The following is a 16,005-nucleotide window of genomic DNA, read 5'->3' as shown; positions in this document are numbered from 1 at the left end:
TACCAGACGGCACAGGAGGTGGTAAGACCATTTCCAAGAAGGGAAAACGGACATGAGTTGGTGCTCTTCTTGCTTTTACCAAATCTCCCCTATTATTGATCAGATCCACTATCTCTTGCATCCAGGTTGTACCTTAAGTAAAGCAACAAAGAGAGTTTTCGCTCAGCATTGTGCTCATTATGCTTGGCTTATTATTGCTTCTTTACCATTACCTACCTCATTACCCTCATACACCTTTCTCAACAATTATTTGCCCTGTAACTGTCTCTGTGTGTCACTACACAGCCAGCCCTTCAGCAGGATTCCCTGCACCTTGCCAGAAAATGCTCTTATGCTATTTCTACAACATCCCATGAGAATGATCCTACATTGTTCCTACATTTCCAACAAGCACCCAGTACTTCTACAATACTACCTGAAGTATCCTACAGCAAGCTCTCATATCACAGTCCATATATCACCAGCATTCTCTTCCAGTCACAGCGCTTCATCCGTTAGTCAAAGTTTCACCAGAGCACCTCTTACCTGCCTTAGGATAGGAAGAAATTAAGAGGTCATCGGGCCTGGCCTGGAATTGCTCAACTTTCCTCCAGTTGTCAGCGATAGTCTCCCTCAGGGGAACCCCATGCACCAACCTCAGAGGGATGCGTTTCAGAAAACCTTTTGGAACATCCTGTAGAAAGCTGTTGAATTTCTGGGCTGCCTCCATCTTCTAAATAACGTCCAAGATGTTGCTCCAAAGGCTTGTCATTGAGGCAGGGCAAGAAAAAACAAAATATATGGATCAATCACAGATAGACTAAACTAGTGAGATCCCAACTTATCAGACCAGAGTGTAAAAGGGTTTTTTCTGCAGGCCGCTGAAAGTTAGACATTTGCAAGGACCACTCAAGGTCACCAGACTGTCTATTGTGAAAGCTAAGCTATTGAAACCTCATGAGGTAGCATTCAGAAAAAGGAAGGAGTCATTGCAGGACTGCACCTGATTGGTGATGGGGGGCACATAACATTTTCTCTTTATCAGAGCAACAACAAAATGTCTGCAAACACTCTGCCAAGTGATGGGGCAAGTGGGTTATTAGATCAAGATGACAAGTGGCAGGAGGCAAAAGAAATTAATTTGATCACATGAAAAACATAGATTTTAATCAATTTTGTCTAAGAGAAGTGAGAATTGTAGCTCAGACACTGATTACAGTTCTTTTGTGGTTTTAATAATTGTTTAATGATATTGTTTACTTGACAAATTCTTGATGCACCCCAATGCAAGTTCAAAAATTTAGCTGTACTTATTTTAAATCATGCTGACCCAATTGATGAAATTGGAAACTATTTTAAATACTCACACTCAAGTGGTTCAGTGTGTAAGTTCTAGCTTCACATGTAGCTTGCTATACAACAGCAAGTGATAACATCATATTTTTATAATTCGGTTCCATAAAGATTTAATACAAGCATGCAATCAATTGTTGTAATTTATGACGAGGAGATAATAAGGTGGCAATTTTTCTCTTTTACAAATGAGGGCAAAGGGATACAACTTTGTAAGAATTTTCTAAAACACAATTTATCTCATCAAGAATTGTTGATGTTGCAGATTTATTGCAACATTCTGCACCCACCTTGACTTAAGCCACAGTTTAATTATTTTTTTTATTAACTAACAACAACTCCGAGTTGCTACTATGATGCTCTATCTGGATAATGCCATTGATTCCCCTATATCACAGTAACACCATACGTCAATGGAGAAAGTGCTAAAAACCTTCCAATTAAAGATGACAACATATAGAAGTTTGGGGGGATTTTAAACTTGGACCGTATCCAGAAAGGTTCAGGGTCCGTGTGGCTACTGTGACATCTAATGGATAAGTGGAGTGCATGGGAATCCATGTTTCCAAGCAAAAATATTCAATATTTCTTATATATATATATATATATATATATATATATATACAGCACTCTATACTTCAGAATGAAGGGCCTAGACTGACAGAATGGGCACTCAGCTGTAGAATACCGAGCATTCAGGTCCCAATGGCTTTATATCAAACAAGCAGCAGAACACAGCCAGGCCGTATTATGGGTCATGATACGGTCTGCGGCGGTCTACTAGCGTGGCCTTACCGCCATCATGGCCACAGCCGGGTTCTGCCATCTTTCTGGGGGAAATCCGAATGTGGTCATAATATGGCAAACAGCTGGTAGCCGCAGCAACGGTCTCCTGCCAGAGGACCCCCTGAACACAGGTAAGTGGGTGCTCCGACAGGGGTGTTGTGTGTGGGTGTGTGTGTGTATGTCTGTGCATGCATGTATGCGGGTGTGTGTTGCGTGTTGTATGTGTTTGCATGTATGGATGTGTGAGTGCGTGTCTGTTGTGTTGTGTAAATGCATGTGTGCTTGTTTGTATGTCAGTGTGTGTGGATGTGTGTGTGGATGTGTGTGTGAATGGATGTATGCATGCATGGCTGAATGTGGGAATGAGTGTGTGTACGTGTGTGTTCGTGTGTGAATGAAGGTGCATGTGTGTAGTGGGGGGTCTGCAGAGGAAAGGGGGTGGGGGAACCTGGGGAGGGGGCGGGGATGACCCTATCACTGACAGGGAAGGGATTCCCTGTCACTGTTAGTGCCTACCGCCATGGTTTTCGTGGCGATAAGGTTGCCACGAAAACCATGGCAGTAGGCGGGGTCATAGTCCCGCAGGCGGGCAAGTGATGGCCGCCGGGCTGGAGACTGAGGTCTCCAGCCCGGCGGTCGGTGTGGTACATTTAGCCAAACCGCCAATGTCTTAATATGGAGAAAAGTACCGCCAGCCTGTTGGCAGTACTTTCCTCCATATTAAAGCTGTCCATCGGAGTCATAATGACCCCATATGTAACTTGCTGGGAGGTGTCAGGGTGTGGTTAATAATGATTATGACAGAGTGCGTTGTGTGATCGTATGCTGAGGAATAAAGACATCTTGAACAGAGCTCCATGTGTGGTGTGGTCCTTTATATGCTCCTGGGCTGCAAAGGACACTACAACTGGTGACAAGTAGCGGATCTGTGCCCCAAAGAACAGAAACTGCTTTCCATGAGACTTTGCAACCACACAGCAAACTGCTTGTGCATACCAAGTGCACCCAAGTCAATGAGACCAATTTGAAATTGCCACATGTGGAGTCAAAGCCTCACTGTAACCCCATGTATGGCCCTCAGAGAAGTAGAAGGACCTTCAGAGGAGAGCATTTGAACAGCCCACCAGTATCTATTGGTAAGGCTCAAATAAAAAATACGGTGCCACACCATAACACAGAGTCATCATCAATTCAAAACGAAAAGCTAAAGGCAGTCACAGCCAGATATGATGCAAAAAGCTAGAAAGTGTGAGAAACGGAACCGCAACCCACCGTCAACAAAGAAGACATCGATCCACGATAGGTATTTGTTAAATAGGATTACGGACTTTTTAATAGACTGGCACTAGATCTAGTTGTTAATCGTAGGTCAGCCCAGTGGTATGATGAGGACTGTAAGCAAGCTAAATTCTTGCTGGTGCAGCGGTCAGAGTGGGTTGTCGTCAGGAAGTACTAGCGGCAAGGAAAATATACAAGAATTGCCAAGCCTCAGCAAAATAAAAATGGGAGGAGGAACAATGGCCGTATATGGCAGAAGACCACATTTCGTACTGGCACCTATTAGCTAAACGCTCTTCCCATGTAACCTCTGAAGATGATTTTTAGATTATGCCTGATGTCTGGGAATCTTACTTCTCCAAACTGTATTCCTCTTGTTCCCCATAACTAATGGGGGAAAATATGAGCTATTTCATATCCAAGCAGGTGGCGATGGGCAATTAATAGTATTTACAATGGAGGAAAACATGCAGGCACTTGTGAACTTGAAAAAGGGGAAAGCTCCCAGATTAGATAAAGTTCCAGGATATTTGTACATCTCTGAACCTCTTATTTGGGGCTTAATTCATAATAGGTTAGCAAGCGCTGTAGCAGGGGAAGAGGGGGGTTTATATTCCGGACTCCTAGAGAGATGCAGAAATTCTACCCCTATATAGAAAGGGGGATAAAGGGGCCCGGCAAATTATAGACCCATCAGTTTAACGGATGTGACGCAAAAACTGTTTTGCAAGTAGGTTATGGGGAAAATACAAGAGTGGGTGCTTGAAAAACAGATTTTATCTCACCTCCAGGCAGATTTTAGAACTAATACGAGCACGACTGACCAGATCTTTCATTTTTTATTAATTATTTGGAAGTGGGTCATTATCAAAAAATGCCATATTTATATGTTTTTTGTAGACCTTAAATCAGCTTTTGAATTAATTCTTAGAGTTAAATTATGGTCCGTTCTTGCCAAGATGAGCATGCCCAAAGGTCTATTGGACTTAGTAATACATCTGTATGAAAGGAATTTTGCTAAAGTAAGATGTGACAAACATGGGGAAATAACTGATGGTATAAACGTGTCTAAAGGGGTACGACAGGGCTGTGTATTAGCCCCTGTGTTGTTTACACTATACATGAATGGAATTATAGATATGTTGGATGACTGTGTTGGTGATACCCCTCAATTGGCAGGTCAATTAATACCGGCCCTTCTCTTTGCAGATGATATGCTCCTGATTTCCAAGACCCCGATGGGAATGCAAAATATTTTGAATACATTTACTGAGGCATGTGAACTCTCAAGGATGGTAATAAACGGTACAAAATACAAATTAATTCACTTCAAACCCCATAAGTCTTTTAAGGGAGTAATTAAGCTTGGGGATGAAGTCCTTGAACAAGTTAAACAATTCAGCTATCTGGGTGTCAGGCTGTCTAGTAATCAATCTTGGTCAGCCAAGGTTCTAAAAAGTCAGGTGTCTTAACAACATGTGGAATCAGCTACCTTGAGGAAATAGAAATAATCTGTTTATCTCCCAATTGCCCCAGTCCTCGAAGTGTATCGCGCAAGAGGTTTGTGAGCTACCCTGTATGGAGCAGAACTTTGGGGGTTACGGCCGGTAAAGGACTTATACAGAACTAAAAATAAGTTTGTAAGAGCATTACTTTCAATGCTGTTAAGGTTTGGGAAACAGTTGCAGTTGATTTCTTTAGGCCATTAAGAAAGGGACATCATCTCCTCGTAGTCATTGATGAGTATTGATGCCTTCCTTTAGAAGAGGACCTATCATGTACAACCCATGACAAGGTCATAGAGTGGCTGAACGATATCTTTGCAGGATGGGGTATCCCCGTCATCCACAACAGCAAAGAATTTAAGGAGTTCCAAATCTGAATGTCAAGAATCAAAAGAGTACACCGCTGTGCCCACAGGCCAATGGTGTTGTACAATGATTCATGGGTACCCTCAAGAGAGTAATTCAAGGAGCATCCCTGGAGGGAATCACGTTAAACTAGGTCTGGTGTCAAGCCTTCCGTGCTTATTTATCAACTCCTTACTCCACAACTGGTGAGAGTCCTGCCCCCTTGCTATTTTTGAGAGGCATCAGAACCAACCAGCCATGGAAGACAGCGGACAGACCTCTGAATGTTGATAAGGTTCACAGCCGTGGCTCGTGGGAGGGAGAAGGGACGGCGTGTTGCGGGGGAGAGGAGTATGGGCGGTGGATAAGCGAAAACAAAGTAATAATAATAAAAAAGCACCTGTTTCACTGCGCCACCACCGCACCGCTCCTCAGCTGCAGGCACAGGCTCCCTACCTGCCCTGTGTCCAATCCTACCACTGCTTTCATGCTGCTGGAAGCATGAAAGCAGCAGTGGGATTGCACAGAGGGCCTAGCTAGGGTGCTCCAAGGCAGAGTGGGAGCCTCTGCCTGCTCTCTCCAATCCGGCACTGCATTGCCGAGTTGGACAGAGCCTACTGAGACGGCCTACCAAACATACATGCACACTGAGGGGGCGTGTACATCACTCCCTCTCTTTCCCTTTCACACCAGTAAATAAAACGTGTTGTCTTTTGCAGTAAAAACATAATAAACATTGTTTACTATGTTTTTACTGTAAACGTTTTGCAGCTGCTGATGCTGGCGGCGGCAACGCTCCTCCACCATAGCGGAGCCGCCACCCCGAAGGTTCATGTCACAGACACTTCTCAAAACTTCAAAATGAAAACATATGCCGCCCTGTGTCGACGAGCTCAGGAAACAGTCTTTGATGAAGGTGACTGGGTCCTGGTTAAACAGAAAAGAAGGCAGAAAACAGACACTCTGGGCCACATTTGAGGAAAGGTGATGGAGTGCAGCACAGCAAGTCACTTTGCTGTGCTGCACTGCTTCAAGGGGAAAGGGCAGGAATGTGTGGTATTTAAAAGAATACAGATTCCTGCCTTGTCTCCTGTGCCTTGTCTCCTGCCCTTTTGGCAGCCTAGCGCCAATGCAGGCGCCTTTGCAATATGATACAAGGATGCCGGCGTTGCATGAAGGATTGTTTTTATGCAGGAATGGACACCTTCCTGCACAAAAACAATCCCAAGAGGCATATTCCTCTTTTTATGTGTGCTGTGGAAAGCAGCACACGTTGAAAGGGAAAGTAACAAGGAGAAGTATAGTTATTTCTCCTTGTTAAACTGCTCTTGGGAAAGCATAGCATTTTGGCACATTCCCAGGTATACAACTTCTTGTTAATGTGGGATTGTCAAAATCCATGGGAATTGCATGGGAACACCCTCACAACTCCCATGGAATGCCTTCCCAGGGCAGAGTAACGCAACACAGAGATTTTTTTCTGTGTTTCGTTACTCCAGATTTATGAATCCACGCAAGGCCACCTTAAGGGGGCCTTGTGTGGTTTCATAAATCTGCCTTAGGAGTTGTGTCACTCTTGCAACACATTATGTGGTGCAAGAGCGAAACAACAAGGGTTGTAAATATGGCCCTCTGTTTACTGTTGATCCTCTGAGGGTGGTGACTTGCAAAGGACTCATGGTGATGGCACATCGTCCCAGTCAGTCCATTACACAGGACTCTTCACATTTTAAGCACCAACCTCGACGTTCGTCAGTTCCTTCAATAATGAACGAAGCGATCCCGCCTAACAGTCCAGATCAAGCACCAGAACTGGTGCCGTCGGTGCACAATCCGAGTGCATCACAATTACCTCATACCACTTGATCTGGCACACTAGTGTGAGCACCTTTGACAACATATTGAAGAAATGTAATGTGACTGTTATTTATACTTTTTATTTAACAAATGGGGAGACATAGGGGGTCATTCTAAGTCTGGCGGGCGGCGGAGGCCGCCCGCCAGACTTCCCCCACCAAAATACCGCTCCGCGGTCGAAAGACCGCTGAGGGTATTTTGGGATTTGCCCTGGGCTGGCGGGCGACCGCCAAAAGGCCGCCCGCCAGCCCAGGGCAAATCAACCTTCCCACGAGGACGCCGGCTCAGAATTGAGCCGGCGGAGTGGGAAGGTGCGACGGGTGCAGTGGCACCCGTCGCATATTTCAGTGTCTGCAAAGCAGACACTGAAATACAGAGTGGGGCCGTCTTACGGGGGCCCCTGCAGTGCCCATGCCATTGGCATGGGCCCTGCAGGGGCCCCCAGGGGCCCCGCAGCACCCCCTACCGCCATCCTGTTCATGGCGGGAGACCCGCCAGGAACAGGATGGCGGTAGGGGGTGTCAGAATCCCCATGGCGGCGGAGCGCGCTCCGCCGCCATGGAGGATTCTGAAGGGCAGCGGAAAACCGGCGGGAGACCGCCGGTTTTCCGAATCTGACTGCGGCCAAACCGCCGCGGTCAGAATGCCCTGCGGGGCACCGCCGGCCTGTCGGTGGTGCTCCCGCCGACCCTGGCCCCGGCGGTCTCAGACCGCCGGGGTCAGAATCAGGGCCATAGTGTCATCATACTATGTGCGCTAGGACCCTTGCAGCTCTAGGCAGACTCAGTTGAAGAATTACATAACTTGCTGGGAGGTGTTAGGGTGTGGTTATGGGCTGTATTTAAAAAAAATTACTAACATTATTAAGGAGTACTCCTATTTTTTTCAGTAGTCTAAAATGGGAAGGAGCCACTTTGGGACATCTTCCCATTTGCAAATGACTTACCACTACATTATGGTAGTTGCTAAAGTATTAATGCTTTGTGACTAGATTTAGATCAGGAAACATTATTACGCACCAATTCAATTTGGTATTTGGAAGGTACGCATTAAAAACATCACTTCCAAATACCAAATCGGTATTGGTTGCAAACCTAAACTGCGATTCAGTAATGGGTTACCGAATTGAAATTTAGTTTTGTACATAAGAAAAAGCCTTTTAGCTGTCACAAATAGCCTGATTCTGTTTTTTGGACCAACAGCAAACATAACATTTCTTCGTACATCTGGCCCTAAGAGTCACAAGGGAAGACCAAGAGGCAGTCGTGATCATCTTCACTATTATGAAAAGAAAAGTGTAGAATCCTGTTAATTAACATTTATTTTTTGCGTCGTCATTTTGGTTGCCCATCCTCAGGGCTTTAAGTGAGGTGGGCCCTGCTAGTGCTCTGCACAGGCATTTATTAAAAACAGACGTCACATTGAAACAGGTCCTTGCAGGACGCAATGTTCTTGCCCTAAATTTTATAAGCAAAAACACTGTCCTCTTTCTTGACAATGTGTTCAAGGCCTCTAAGGTGATCCAAGTCACCTATGCAGACCATGTTACATCATGTTGCAATGTGTATTTGTACCTATTTGTTAGGAGTACTTTTTTCCCCAGATGTTTGTACTTTTAATTGTCATGCAACATGTGAGTCTTCAATTGCACATGCTGCAATCATTGCTTAATTGCCAGGGTCCAAAGTTTTGCCAAAAAGCCCACGGTCGGAGCTATTAAAGGTCTGGTTGCCAAAATCAAAACTAGTTGATCTTGATCCCACCTGATGCCTCTTTAATACAGCACCACACACCCCCTAGTCCTTAATATCACTCTTTTTCATCTCCTTTTCTCCCTTAATCACGTTTTCCTTTTTTCCATTGTTGCTTCTTTCTCCTTCCTTGTTTTCCTCTCTCTTGCTCCGGATAAAAGTCTAATTAAGAAAAATAAGTACCAGTCCCTAAAAATGAGTGCCAGTCAGCCCCACCATTAGTGGCAGCTGATGAGTTTTGAAAGTGGTGGGGCGTAAAAGTTGGGGATGAGTGTAATGTACCGAGTGTGCAAAGAAGCCCAATTGGGAAAATGTGCGCAGGGGGAAGGGGTGTATTCCTGTTCCAAGAAATTTTTGAAATTAGACAAAGAGACCTGGGAGGGTGGGACATTGTAAAAAGGTGAGGAAGGTGGGAGGAAACAAGCACGTAAGATGGATGGAAGACTTGGTGAAGAGAGAAAAAGGAAGAGAGGCGGGTCGACAAGTGACAAGTCAATGAGATGAAGGAGAAAGAGATAGGGGAAGAGACATCTGGGAAAAAGCAGAGAGAAGATAGGGAAAAATGTAAGTGAAAGAGAAGTTTGGCAAGTGAAGGCGCAGGGCGGAGCATGGGGGAGCATGGGGAGCATGGGGGAGAGGGTGTAGTGGCAGAGAGTATGGAAGAGTGGGATTGCAGAGTGGAGACAGAGGGGGAAGGGATTCAGGAGTTCCTGGCACAGCGCAATTTAGGCAATTAGTCGAGATGCACATGAGCAGCCCCTCTTACTGAACCTATGTGCATTACTGAATATTAACTGCCCTTGTCCAGCACTGTGCGCCCTGCCAACTCGAGTACAGCACTGTGCACAGGATTAGCCTCTGTGCAGCTTTTGTGCAGACAGTCAACCTTGGTACGGTATTATATACACTCCAGGATGTTTGAAGGCACTGGTGTAAGGTCTTTTAGAGCTGACAGTGACTCCTCTCACAGTACTGTGCACAGTCAGCTATCATAGATCCCATTGTAGCTATCACTCCTCTAACACCATTGCGTGCACAACAGTGCAACACTGTACACTTTTAGTCCTCTCACAAGATACTTTCATTTGCGAACATCACACTGTACTTATATGGTACAAAACTGTTCAAGGATTACACTCGAAGACTAAGATACAAGGATCCCCGCAATGTAATATGATTATTTTTCTTACTGGCATATGTTTGTAGTGTCAATGTGCTCAAACAAATGGATTTATTAGCTCCTTGACTTAATGTTATGCATCAAGTTCAAGAGGATGAGACTGTGAACTTGTCACTGCAGGCTTAACACAGCATATCCCACTGGCTATCGCGTAGGAAATCCAGACTTGGCTGAGAAGCATGCCGTATAAATGGACCGAAACGCACACCATTACGCCTACTTTTCACACATTCATTCAGAACTGGAACACAGAAGCCATGAATCCTATCTTTAAACACACCCTCTACTGCATTCTGAAAGGAGAGGGGAGCAAGTGACCTTGAGATGTAACGAGCTCAGGTGAAAATAACAAGGTCATTTTGTGTCAAACAAAATCCCAGCCAAGAGTGCAGCAGATGAACTTTAAGGCCAGAAATCTACAATAAGATTTGGGCGACAGACATCAAGTGAGACATCTGTGGATAAAAGATCAGGAGAAAGTCCAGAGCGAGCATTGTAATGAAGCGTGTACGTGCAGTCTTCTCCTAATTACAGTACAGCATTATCATTAAACAGATTAGAATTGACAGTACCTGTTACTGACGTGACTGCTCATTGTAATAAAGGTGGTACCCTTATCTTTAGCACACTGTTTGCGCTGTGTTGTGTATCGTACATATTAAACAATGTAGTGCTTAAAAGTAAATAAAACGTGTTGTCAATCTGGTACAGAACATTGAAACTCTTAACAGGACTACATAATTCACCAAGCTTCCTTCCCGGTGCTGGTACCGCTGATCCTGTAGTTGGGTGCACGGAAGGTGCCTGTGTGGGACAGTGTGCGTACTGTTGGTTGTTATGTACAATTTACACACTTTCTGTTGTAGGGCAAAAGATAGAGGACACTCACCCAGACAGCATAAGCCTGAAGTTTGCCATCCCGGTTTAACACGGTCTCATTATAACTGCCATCTTGTTTCTGAGGCTCGGACTCCGACTCACTACTCACCCCTTCGCTGTCTCACGTACGGTGTAAGCCTAGAAGCTTATGTGTGGCTCCTGAGCCAATCAAGCCGCTGCTTTATTGCTGTTTATGTTTAAAACATCAGGAGAACAGCGCCAAGATTGGCTAGGGTAGGAGTACACAATGCTCCTTTGGAGACCTGGGGGGTGATTCTAACATTGTTCCCCCGTCAAAATACCGCTCCGCGGTCACAAGACCGCTGAGGGTATTTTGAGATTTGCCCTGGGCTGGCGGGCGGCCGCCAAAAGGCCGCCTGCCAGCCCAGGGCAAATCTACCTTCCCACGAGGACGCCGGCTCCGAATGGAGCCGGCGTAGTGGGAAGGTGCGACGGGTGCAGTTGCACCCGTCGCGTATTTCAGTGTCTGCTTTGCAGACACTGAAATACTTTGTGGGGCCCCCAGGGGCCCCGCGGCACCCCCTACCGCCATCCTGTTCCGGATGGCGGTAGGGGGTGTCAGAATCCCCATGGCGCCATGGAGGATTCTGTAGGGCAGTGGTAAACCGGCGGGAGACCGCCGGTTTACCCTTTCTGGCCGCGGCTGAACCGCCGCGGTCAGAATGCCCTTGGGAGCACCGCCAGCCTGTTGGCGGTGCTCCCGTGGTCGGTGACCCTGGCGGTCACCGGCCGCCAGGGTCAGAATGACCCCCCTGGTGTGCTGCGGATGTGATCCTCCCCCTGGCCGGCTCACAGAGAAGCAATCTCTCAAGTGCGCATGTCAACCTGGACGGTGAAAGGCACCCGTCCAATTCGACATGTGCACTTCTCTCTGAATTGAATGGCCCGTGTGAGCCTGAAAAGACCCACTCCCACCCTATTTCTGGCATCTACTTGAGACTGTCATCACCGCCGCTGCACAGTCAAAATATTTTGTTTTCTTTTTACAATTAATTCAGGTGTTGGGGGCAACTAATATGGGGTGGGGTGTGGGGGAGGCAACACCCTTTACGCTCACATAGAGGAACCTCCCCTACCCACCAGGCACCACTATGTGTCTGGGTAAGATCACAGTGTGGATGGCGTTTTATGATGGGGCATGAGTGAGAGTTCTGGAGTTTATGCTGAAGGCAGTGAGAGTTTCTGACAGTGCCAGTGTGTCATAAAGGTGCTTTGAGAACATGCTCATCCAATCCTTGGCCCCACTGCAGAACACACCGAGCAGTGGTCACATACTTGTCTATTATTATTACAATAATTCCATGGGAATGTGAGTGAAGAAGGTGCACAGCTGTAGGTGTGTCTCTGGGGTGAAGTGAAGAAGAGTAAAGTGAGTGCTTACAGAAGGAGAGCTTGGAAAGACAGTGATGGAGAGTAACTGGATGAAGTGTGAGACATGCAGATGGAAGGACTTCAGAATGAAAGAAGAGGGAAATAAGTGACTAATGCAGAGCGCAGAAATGCAGAGAAAAGTCATGTTGAGAACAGAATTGGAGTTGTTACTTATTTATCTGATGTTCAATGAACATCAGTGCTTACAGGCATCGATAAATCTAACAGGTCTGACTTGTTTTAGATGTACCTTTTGGTGAAGTATCACATATTTGGGTGCACTAACATAAAAAGAAGATGGAAGGAACTCTAGTACTGGCCAGGTGGCACGCTGTGTCGAGCAATGGATTCTAGTTAATGTTTTTCCAAAACCCACCATTACAAATACCACTCCTCTTTGAAATAATTGGTAGACACGCTTATTAAGCCTTGCCCTTTTTAGAGGCCTACCACCTTTTTATTGCAACATAAAACACATGATTATCTTGTGCAATTCAAACATATTTCCCATGGCAATAGAATATTACACTTTGATTCATATGACTGATTTTCAGAGGTGCATAAACCATCAAATAGTTGACTACTACCTTCAAACTAGAATTGTGAATTGGATTCTGACTAACTGTACGATCTTGGATCAGCACGAGGAAGTAGGAACAAACATTTTATACAAAAAGAAAGTATGAAGGAATTATGCCTTTTTTCTGCTACTGCAAAGCTTAATTAGTGAAACAATGAACCATGGAGCCCAAAGTTGAGCTCACAAGCCTGTGAATAGTTCTACAAATATCAGCATTGCCAAATATAAAGGCAGTATAGGTCCTGATTTAGATTTTGTCGGAGGGGAATATACACACATCACAAACGTAACGGATATCCCGTCCGCCGTACTACGATTCAATGATATCCTATGGGGATCATAATACAGTGGACGGGATAGCTGTCACGTTTGTGACTGAGTATTCCATCAGCAGAGATCTAAATCGGGCCCATAGTCTTGATCCCACCTGATGCCTTTTTATTCCACCAATATACTGTTTCTTTATCTGACTCTTGCAGTCTTCTATCTATCTATTTATTATTCATGCCACCTGATGTATAGTCTTCTACCTCAGATCGGAGGTGGAGGAAGAGTTAGACAAAGTAGAATGTGCTGGAATCACCAAGAAGGTAAATGGACCCACACAGTGGTATCCCCTATCATAGTAGTGAAGAAACATAAGCAACCTGGAGAAGTCCGCATCTGCGTAGAAACGTGACTCCCAAATGTGGTGATTAAGCGTGACTCCCATGGTTGATGACATCATAGCAAAGCTCAATGGGGCCAAATGGTTCTTCAAAGTTGTTCTTCAGGGGTACCTCCAGCTACCTCTACACCCTGACCCGAGGTACATAACCACATTTTCCACCCATGTAGACCACCAGTGATATCAATGACTCAATTTTGGGATATTTAGCGGTGCTCAATCAATCAATCAATCAATCAAAAAAATTTATAGAGCGCGCTACTCACCTGTGAGGGTCTCAAGGGGCTTGGGGGGCGTCAAGGGGTGGGCAAGGAGGATCACTGTTCGAACAACCAAGTCTTGAGGTTCTGTCTGAAGAGGAGGAGGTCTTTGGTTTTGCGAAGGTTGGTGGGGAGGGAGTTCCAGGTTTTGGGGGTGAGGTAGGAGAAGGACCTGCCTCCTGTGGTGGTGCGTTGGATGCGGGGGACTGTGGCTAGGGCGAGGTCGGCTGATCGGAGGTTGCGGGTGGGAGTGTGGAAGTTCACTCTTTTGTTGAGGGAGGTTGGGCCGGTGTTTTTGGAGGGATTTGTGTGCGTGGATGAGGATCTTGAATATGATTCTCTTGTCTATGGGGAGCCAGTGAAGAGATCTGAGGTGTAGTGAGATTCGTTCGTGGCGGGGGAGGCCAAGGACGAGGCGTATGGCTGTGTTCTGGATTCTTTGGAGTTTGCGTTTGAGTTTGAGTGTGGTGCCGGCGTAGAGGGTGTTACCGTAGTCTAGTCTGCTGCTGATGAGTGCATGGGCGACTGTCTTCCTGGTCTCTGGGGGAATCCATTTGAAGGATTTGCGGAGTGTGTGGAAGCAGGAGGAGGTTAGGGTGTTATTTGCTGGGTCATGGAGAGGGAGGGGTCCAGGATGATGCTGAGGTTGTGTGCGTGATTTGCGGGGGTGGGTGCGGGGCCTAGGGCGGTGGGCCACCAGGAGTCGTCCCATATGGTTTTGTTGGGGCCGAAGATGATGATCTCGGTTTTGTTGGAGTTAAGCTTGAGGTGGTTAGTTGTCATCCAGTTGGCGGTGTCGAGGAGAGCAACATGTAGGTTGGCTTTGGTGGTGGTGGGGTTGCGGGTGAGGGAGAGGATGAGTTGGGTGTCATCTGCGTGGGAGACGATAGTGATTCCGTGTGATCAGAGGATGTTGGCTTGGGGGATCATGTAAATGTTGAAGAGTGTGGGGCTGAGGGAGGACCCTTGGGGGACTCCGCAGATGATCTTGGTAGCGGTGGAGTGGAAAGGTGGAAAGCGGACTCTCTGGGTCCGGTCGGTGAGGAAGGAGGTGAGCCAGTCTAAGGCTTGGTGGTGAATTCCTATGTCATGGTGGCGTGTGCGGAGTGTGTGGTGGCAGACAGTGTCAAAGGCTGTGGAGAGGTCTAGGAGGATGAGTGCGACGGTCTCGCCTTTGTCAACTTTGGTCCTGATGTCGTCAGTGCATGCAATGAGGGCGGGTTCCGTGCTTTGGTTCTTGCGGAACCCGGATTGTGAGGGGGCAAGAGTGTTGTTTTCTTTGAGGAAGTGTGATAGGCGGGCGTTGACTAGTTTCTCTGCAACCTCGGCGGGGAAAGGGAGGAGGGAGATGGGGCGATAGTTAGAGAGGATCTCCGGGTCGGATTTGTTTTTGTTAGGAAAGCGGTGATTTCCGCGTGCTTCCAGGGGTCTGGGTAGGTGGCGGAGTCGAAAGAGGAGCTGATTATGTCGCGGAGTATGGGGGCGATGGTTGGGCTGGCTTTGTTATAGATGCGATGTGGACAGGGGTCAGAGGGGGATCCGGAGTGGATGGAGTTCATTGTTTTTTCGGTTTCTTCGTGTGTGGTGGGGGCCCAGGTGGTGAGTGTGGTGGGGGGTCATGAGTGGGGGTTGAGTTGGGTGAGTGAGGGGTGTTTGTGGTGGGTGTGTGTGGTATGAAGCTGTTGTGGATGTCCAGGATTATGTGGTGGAAGTGGTGGGAGAGGGCGTCACATAGGGGCTATGTGTCTGAGGGGTCTATGTTGCTGGCTTTGGGTTTGGCTAGTTTGTTAATGATGGTGAAGAGTTCTTTGCTGTTTTGAGAGTTGTTGTCAAGGTGTGTCTTGTAGTGATCTCTTTTGGGCGGTGCGTATGAGTTGGTGATGGGTGCGAATGGTGGCTTTGAGGGTGGAGAAGTTGGTTGTAGAGGGTTCTTGTCACCATATTTTCTCCGCTTGGCGGCATTTGCGCTTGGAGTCTTGGAGTTCGGGGGTGAACCAGGGGGCGTTCTTGATGTTGCGGGTGGCAATGTGTTTTCTGAGGGGGGCTAGAGTGTCTCGCAGGTAGTGATCCATTTAGAGAGGTTGTGTGCTCCTGTGTTGGGGTCGTTGGTGTGGGGGGGGTTGTGAGCCAGTTGGTAGTTCAGGCGTTTTGTGGGGATCTTGTCCCACATGCGGTAGAGTGTGGTGTGTTGAT

The 16,005-nt window shown here is 46.7% G+C and overlaps 1 protein-coding gene across 2 annotated transcripts in view; it reads right to left on the bottom strand.

Moving 5' to 3' along the window:
* Nucleotides 1-16,005, bottom strand: part of LOC138304173 (sulfotransferase 1C1-like) — a 283,807-nt gene that overhangs the window by 253,739 nt on the left and 14,063 nt on the right. For both annotated transcript variants that reach the window (XR_011205515.1, XM_069244005.1), the window contains exons 2-3: nucleotides 526-743; nucleotides 4-132 (exon numbers count right to left, since the gene is read on the bottom strand). Coding sequence is in view for 1 of the 2 variants with exons in the window: in XM_069244005.1 (XP_069100106.1) it covers nucleotides 4-132; nucleotides 526-709 (313 nt within the window). In the remaining variant the exon portion in view is untranslated. The remainder of the gene's footprint in view (nucleotides 1-3; nucleotides 133-525; nucleotides 744-16,005) is intronic.

Source organism: Pleurodeles waltl, chromosome 7 (genome assembly GCF_031143425.1).
Source record: "Pleurodeles waltl isolate 20211129_DDA chromosome 7, aPleWal1.hap1.20221129, whole genome shotgun sequence".
Taxonomy (NCBI): domain Eukaryota; kingdom Metazoa; phylum Chordata; class Amphibia; order Caudata; family Salamandridae; genus Pleurodeles; species Pleurodeles waltl.
Note: the sequence above shows the minus strand (reverse complement) of the source record. Positions and strands in the feature narration are given on the sequence as shown.